The sequence below is a fragment of the Adiantum capillus-veneris genome, chromosome 13 (assembly GCF_014529385.1).
Source record: "Adiantum capillus-veneris isolate H3 chromosome 13, ASM1452938v2, whole genome shotgun sequence".
Classification (NCBI taxonomy): domain Eukaryota; kingdom Viridiplantae; phylum Streptophyta; class Polypodiopsida; order Polypodiales; family Pteridaceae; genus Adiantum; species Adiantum capillus-veneris.
In genome coordinates this window covers 121,018,979-121,026,391 of record NC_140943.1, presented here as the reverse complement: position 1 = coordinate 121,026,391, position 7,413 = coordinate 121,018,979, and the positions used below count along the sequence as shown (strand labels likewise).

Here is a 7,413-nt window from a genome sequence, read left to right as displayed (position 1 = left end):
AACTCTATGGAGGTAAAAGTAAATGTCAAAGATCAATTTTTTCGTACCTCTAATATAAGAAGGTGCATCATTGAGGGTGTATGAAACCATTGGGTATCGTGCCATTCTTTATCTGATCTAAAAATGGAGCTTTAAAAGTTTAAGAAGGAGAGAGAAATGAAATTTTCCAATCATAACGGAGAGAGAGAGAGAGAGAGAGAGAGAGAGAGAGAAAATACTTTGAAATATCATATAATTTCACCAATATGCATTGAAAAAATATAGAATGATACAAAGACAATACCAAAGAGATATCGTCCAAAGTGTAGTCTGCGAGAGACCACATTAGGTATTCTATAAGTCCAAGGACCTATGTTATATACATTCTGCAAGATATGGGGGGGTGTTTCAACTTGCGTAGAGAACTATGTCCTTCTTTCTTTTGTTTTAGTCAGGATTTGAGAGAGAGAGAGAGAGAGAGAGAGAGAGAGAGAGAGAGAGAGAGAGAGAGAGAGAGAGAGAGAGAGGAATGAAAGCAATTCAAAAGACTTTGAATTTCACAACTTCACAAAGAGACAATACAAAACAGTTATTCAAAGTGTAGCCTTTGAGAGACCACATTAGGGATTCTATAAGTCCAAGGACCTATGTTGTATACGTTTTGCAAGATACGGGGTGGTGTTTCAACTTGAGTAAATATCCTCAATCGATATGGTGTAGTGTGGTCTCCAGCAACCCCCACCTGTAGTGCATTGACTGGCCTCTCGTCACTCACAAACCAAATATTAACTTGACGAGCTCGTGGTTCGAAGAAAAGGCAACATTCTAATATCCAAGAACTTCCATGGACATATCTCTTCCTAAGTATAGCATTTCATAAATGCCTACGATGATAAAACCTCGATAAGAGTGATCTCTGCAAAGGCATCCATGAATTATGTAGAGCAATAAAAGCTTAAAACTACAAACATACCAGATATAAAAACTCTTACAGTATAATATGAGTTTGATCAAATAAGATCACCAAAAACATAGCAGGAACTCTTCCCCTCCATTGCGGTGGATCTTCAACAGAGTAAGTCAATGTATAAGCCAATCTTCTCAAGAAAATAATAGGTCAAGGTAATAAAATAATTTTAAAAAGAAGATAAATACCTCGAATGAATTCAGTGATGTGACCCACTACATAGGAGGCACTGCATCGAGGATCCATCTGTGGGCAATACTTTGATCTAAGAGATATGAATAAAATTTAACATCAAGTGTGTTTGACTTTAAGTGAGAGCCACAATGCCAATTTGAACTTATTGTTATGAGCTTGCTAGTTGTAATACATCCTTGAATACAATGTTTGGAGTGTAGTAACACTCCGCTTGAGTGTTTTCAGTATTGACAACAATCCTCATAGAAACTGCACTTCGTACACGTGACATTGCAACATACAACTGTCCATGAGAGAAGATCGATGATGCAAGATATAGACCAAGAATTCCAAGTGTTTGTCCTTGTGCTTTGTTGATAGTCATCCCAAAAACAAGCCTGATTGGAAACTGACGACGCTTCATTTGAAATGGAAGCCCTTGTTGGTTTCCAATAATAAAGTCAATCCTTGGAAGAAAAACTCTCTCTCCAATATTTGATCCTGTAACTATCTCTGCCTCAATTACCTTATGATGAAATTGCTTGCATATCAATCTGGTTCCATTGTATAATCCACGTCTTGGATCCAAATTTTGCAACAACATGATAGGAGCATTTTCTTTCAAGACTAAAGCATGAGGTGGAAAACCACCACCAAGAGTAAGGCTATTAAGATATTCAATTGTGTACAAATATGTGTTTTCCTCTGACATACAAATTGAATCTGCACTCAAATACTCTTTGCAGTCTCCATGCATTATTTGTAATGCATAGTCATTAATTCAATCCACCTCTTTATTCCACGGAGCAAGTATTGCTCGATCTCTGAAAAAAGTTGCATGATTTTGCATATGACACAAATCTCCATATATAAATCTTAGAAGATATGCCAAACTATTTCCTGGAAGCATCATGTGTGAAGGTATTTTGACTCTGTCTAAATCTCCTCCATCATCCATAACCCCATTTCCAATATCCAGCACCCAACGGGAAAAACATTGTTGAAGTGAATTTGAACCGCGATCAAGTATACGCATATTTCTAGTAAGCCTCAATATCTTCGTATATTTCCATATGTGAAATGACACAACGAAGCATTTACAATGTCTGAACGACTACCTTTTGGTACAACAGGTAGTATTTGTCGAAAGTCACCTCCAAGCAAAATGACTTTTCCACCAAGCAAAGTATCTCGCTGCATAATATCTCTTAAAGTTCTTTCCACTGCTTCAAATGCATAGCGATGTGTCATGGGAGCTTCATCCCATATAAGTAAAGCAGCATTCCTTAAAAGTTCTGCAAGTTGACTATTTACCTTTATATTGCAAGTTGCTTCAGAGTGAAGCTCCAAAGGTATCTTAAACCTAGAATGAGCAGTTCTTCCATTACTCAAAAGCAAAGTTGCAATACCCGAGGATGCACATGCAAGAGAAACTCTACAACTTCCTCGCACTCGTGAAAGAAGTGCATTATATAAGTAAGTTTTTCCTGAGCCACCAGGACCATCTAGGAAAAATACCTTCCTTGAATGTGTGTCAACAGCTTGTAGCAATTGGTGGTAAGCATCTCGCTGATCCTCATTTAAGGAAGTCTCCATACAATCTACTATACTACACTGTTCATCAACGTTGAACATTGTTTCTTCAGCCATAACACCATTTTCACTTAAGGATACCATTGTTGAGTCTATTGTAGGCAACATATAATCGCAAAGCCTCTTGCCATGTTGTTGCAAAAAGCATTCTATATGAAGCAAAGCTTGATTTTTTGCCACATCAAATCGCACGCTTACATCTGAAATACGCATCCTTAGGGCATAAACATAGTCCTCACAAAATTCGGTACAAAACCTGTCCCAAAGAGCAGCCGGATGAAGTGGCTCACAAAAGACTAATATGATTGCAAACAGTTGTCTCAACTGCATTCCATTTTTAAAAAAAGATGCCTCTTGGAGCCAAAGTGACCATTCTTCATCATCTTGAAATAATCCTCTAGCTATACATGCCTCCTTGTATGTATCATAAATGTGACCATCATACATCCGCAAGTATTCAAAAGACTTACATCCCTTGCAAATATTGAGAAGCATTCGTAGGTAATAAACCTCACCAGCAGTAGGGACAATATTATACATTCTCCTAATAGAAACACCCTGTTGTCGTGGAGACCATGTCTTTCGACTTTTATTCCATACCCAACCATTTGGAAAGTCAGTATATGTGAAGCTATTTGCTTCTGGATAGTTTTTATTTGCAACAAACCATTCTGTCAAGGTAGTTTTTTTATTTTGCTCATTATCCAGCAAATGTGATACATCATCACCATCTTGAAATGTAACCATATTCTGCAATGGAAGGTGTACTTGCAATCGTTGAATAGTTGGCCTTTCACTATGCATGTCGAAGACAAATATTCTCCACATAGCCTCAGATGAAGAAACATAACGTGCATTGAGATAACTCTTGATATCATCAATATCTCCTTCACAATCTTGAAGAACAATAGTGGCTCGATCATGTCCCTTGTAGACATACTTATAAAGATATTTCATGGCAGTGACAGTTGAGCAGATCTCCACATTAATATGGGCTTAGTATCTTAGTGATAAGAGGGGGCTATAAGGTACAACCCAACGATTATCTAAATTGTAATTTTTAGACGGGACAAACCTTCCATCATCTCGTCTCATGTACACAGGATATCCACTTTCGTTTACATTTGTAGACGTAGAAAATGTTCGTGCAAACTTAAATCTACACTTACCATCAACCATACATGGAGAACTTGGGTTCAAAGGACCACATGGCCCATGAACATTACAACGACCCACTACATCAAATAATTCTGGAAACACATTCTTGTCAGGGAGATCTGCACAAACCAACTTGTCATAGTGTAATGTATCTATGGGTTTATATTCGGATGCAAGTATCAACAATATATGAGCATGAGGAAGACCTCTCTTCTGAAACTCAATCACTGAAACATATGCAATCACCTCCCCAAACACGGCTTGCTTGATAAGTAAATGCATCATATCTTGGAACTTTTGATAAAACGCTCGTATAGTCAAATCAGGACGATCAACAGCACTTTGTCCAGGTAGTAATGCATCATCTATTTCCTTCCATTGTGGATTACATGTGAATGTGATGAAGAGATCCAGTTTACCCCTACTACGAACAATTGACATTGCATCTTGAAATAGTTGGCACATATATCTTGGACCTCCAACAAAAGATGAAGGCAAAACAATTCTACGGCCAACATTTTGACCTTCAGCCCTCTCTAAGCCATCTCTAGTCTCAACTATGTCCACCAATCCTTGGTACACTTCACCACGAAGTGTTTTTTGGTTATTTCGCATCCACAAAAGCCGTAACTCCTCTAGAGTACTATAAGAATCCACGACATATTGTTGTAATAGCCTACCCCCTCAAAGAAGACACTCCACGGTATCATCTCTTATTTGTAAGCGAAAGGTATAATATTGCTTTTGACTCATTTTTTTCCCATCAGTAGTCTGTAAATAAAGATGCCAACCATCCTCTCCACTTGGAAATAATAAAACATACAATAAGGACATGTAAGCTCGATGCATACTGGAGATTCTTTTCAAGCCCCCATGTCGAAAATTCAGTACAATGTCGCGATAGCCAATATTTCTATCATCCCCTTGTCCTGGCATAATTGCAGCAACCTCCAAACCCCTTGGAGCAAGATATTGACAACCATCACAACGATGCTCCGCAATAACCATCCTCATATTGGGTACAATAGCATCTCCAGACAAAGAAGCAGCAGATCGTAGAGCATTTGCATAGGTATTTACTCTATGCATCATCAATTGTAGACACTCTAGAATACTACAATCTAAATTTGAAACATGATGCAATCTGTTGCTCAACTCATGTTCGGTATCAAAAAAATATAATTGTGCAAAGCGTGGAACTTCATTTTGTCCTTCAGCAGGCGCTAAAGAACCAATGCTATGATAGACAGAGCCATGAACCTTAAAAGTGTATACGCCCCTCCCACCATAATTAATAGTCTCATCGATATGGGCACCAAGAGACACAAATGCCAATGCATTATTGTATCCCCGAATGTTTTGTAAGAACTGTCTACTTCTTGTTGTGGTTGAGCTCATCAAATCTTTCAATTCATTTGGTGGCTCATTCAAAGGAAGTAATCAAACTTTTCCATCAGAGCAACAATATTTAAGTACCCACAAATATTTGGATAGTCTTTCCTCTGTCCTTCCATGCCTTTTCTCCACATTTGGAGCAAACAAAATCTAAGCTTCCTAAGTTGTGAAACACACACTTTTTGGATAGAACTGGTGCCATAGACTTGTGATGTAAAAGGAGAGACGTTGGATATTCAAAGCGGATGGATAAACAATTCTTTTCTACTTTAGAATAGTTTCCCTCTACTATGTTCATTGTTGTCCCAACATTCATGGCTTCAGAGTTTCCTTCATGTACATCGTGTATGCTCTGCCTTTCATTGCACTCCAATAAAGTTCCAATAGTACTTTGTAGTGCATGCCTTGTTCTCTCTCATGCTATTTGGCGCCTCACCTTTGGCGAATCATCACACAGTCGACTACGTCGTGCATGACCAGGTGATAATATGCGTGGTCCAGATACCATCTACGAAATCAAGTGCAAATAGATCTCATATTATAATATAATATACTTGCTATTATTTTGGTCAATCACTAAAAGGACATTCTTATGCATAATAGAAAATCGATATCGATATAAAAAGGAACATCTAATTATATCCTCTAACCTAAATACATTTGACACATTGATAGTGACTCAATTAAAAAGTATAGTTTTATGAAGATACAACATAACATTACATATTTCTACCATAAGTAGGACTAAATATATTTGACACAACGGCTTGACTCAATTAAAAAGAACATTTTGATGAAGATACAACAAAACATTACATATTTCTAGCATTAGTAGGATTAGGTCGTTGAGAAACTTGACGCTGCTTTGGTCGAACTAATCTAGCCAAAGCACTTAATTCATTTGAGGTAGCTCGGATATCGGAAAGTCTTGAACCTTGAACATTTGTCAAAGCACCGATCTTGTTGACGATACTTCTCAATCCTGGCACGATTTGTCATAGATTATTGTCTTACATTCTTCCTTTTGATTCACGTTGACTCCGCAAAGCCTCTTTTCGAAGATTCTCAATAGATGCCAATATCATCTTTTGAGAATCCTCAACTTTGGAAAGTTTCTCTCTCATGTATGCCTCACTCTCTAGTCTCTGCAAGTTTGATGCTTTTGTCTCTTCTCGCAATTTCCATAGTATCCCACTTTCAATCTCCAATGCAGAGCTTAAAGTTTCAACCACATCCGAGACATTAGTCAGCATTGTCTCCATCCTATTGCAGGAGGCTTTGATCTCTAGCAAGGTTTCAATAATTTTCTTCTTTGAATTCCACTCGACATTTTGAGCTGCTCTCTTTTCCGCACGCACGTTTCGAATATGAAGAGATGAAAGTATCTCCCGTTTATTAGCAGATGCACTATTTCTCCCGACATTTCGAGTTGCTCTCTTTGCTACAGGCACATTGCGAATAGTAGGAAGAGATGACAGTATCTCCTCTTCACCCGCTGATGCACTTACAACTATCCCAGAAGATATCAAGCCGTTGGTTGCAATAGCCAATGGAATGGCACAACTAATCTCCATTTTACTGTATAGAAAAACCTAAAGTGGTTGCAAAGAGAAATGTGACAACCAAAGATAGGTTTGAATGCTTGTAAATTAAAAATTAACCCTCATAGAATATTCACTTTTTAAGTGCCTGCTATTTTAGAATAAAAAAAATACATCATCTCTATCTAGATGTAAAAAACAACAAAGGATTGCATGAGAAGTGGAAAACAAACCAAAATGCTCATGAATCACTTTTGTTCAGTAGATAAAATTTTTTCTCAACACATAATCAACCCCATCTACATTTGAAAATGGGAAAAGAGCGTTTAGCACTGGGACGCTTGAAAATAGGCTCCTTATGATTCTCTATCTTATCAGGTCCTACAATGCTCTTTAGTGCATTAATTTTGCTATAAACTTCACATATAGAACAACAACCTAACTCGAAATCAAGGTAGAGGGCATCTGAGTATCCCATCTTTACTCGAATATGCAAAAGGCGTAGGTTGCGAAACCATTGACTGGGATCATTCTGGATTCTGACAAACACCTGGTGAAAGGGTGTTCCATCTCGAGTCATGGAAGTGCGGTCGTAGGTTCTCCAAG

General features: G+C 37.9%; 1 protein-coding gene across 1 annotated transcript; it reads right to left on the bottom strand.

Annotated features, from left to right (window-relative positions):
* Positions 1–2,170: 2,170 nt before the first annotated feature.
* Positions 2,171–6,840, bottom strand: LOC147444772 (uncharacterized). The gene is made up of 7 exons (XM_086528142.1): positions 6,281–6,840; positions 5,703–5,774; positions 4,695–5,108; positions 3,789–4,547; positions 3,125–3,509; positions 2,912–3,037; positions 2,171–2,734 (listed from the first exon to the last, which is right to left on the bottom strand). The coding sequence occupies exons 1-7, from the start codon at positions 6,838–6,840 to the stop codon at positions 2,171–2,173; spliced, it is 2,880 nt and encodes a 959-aa protein (XP_086384268.1).
* Positions 6,841–7,413: the final 573 nt, after the last annotated feature.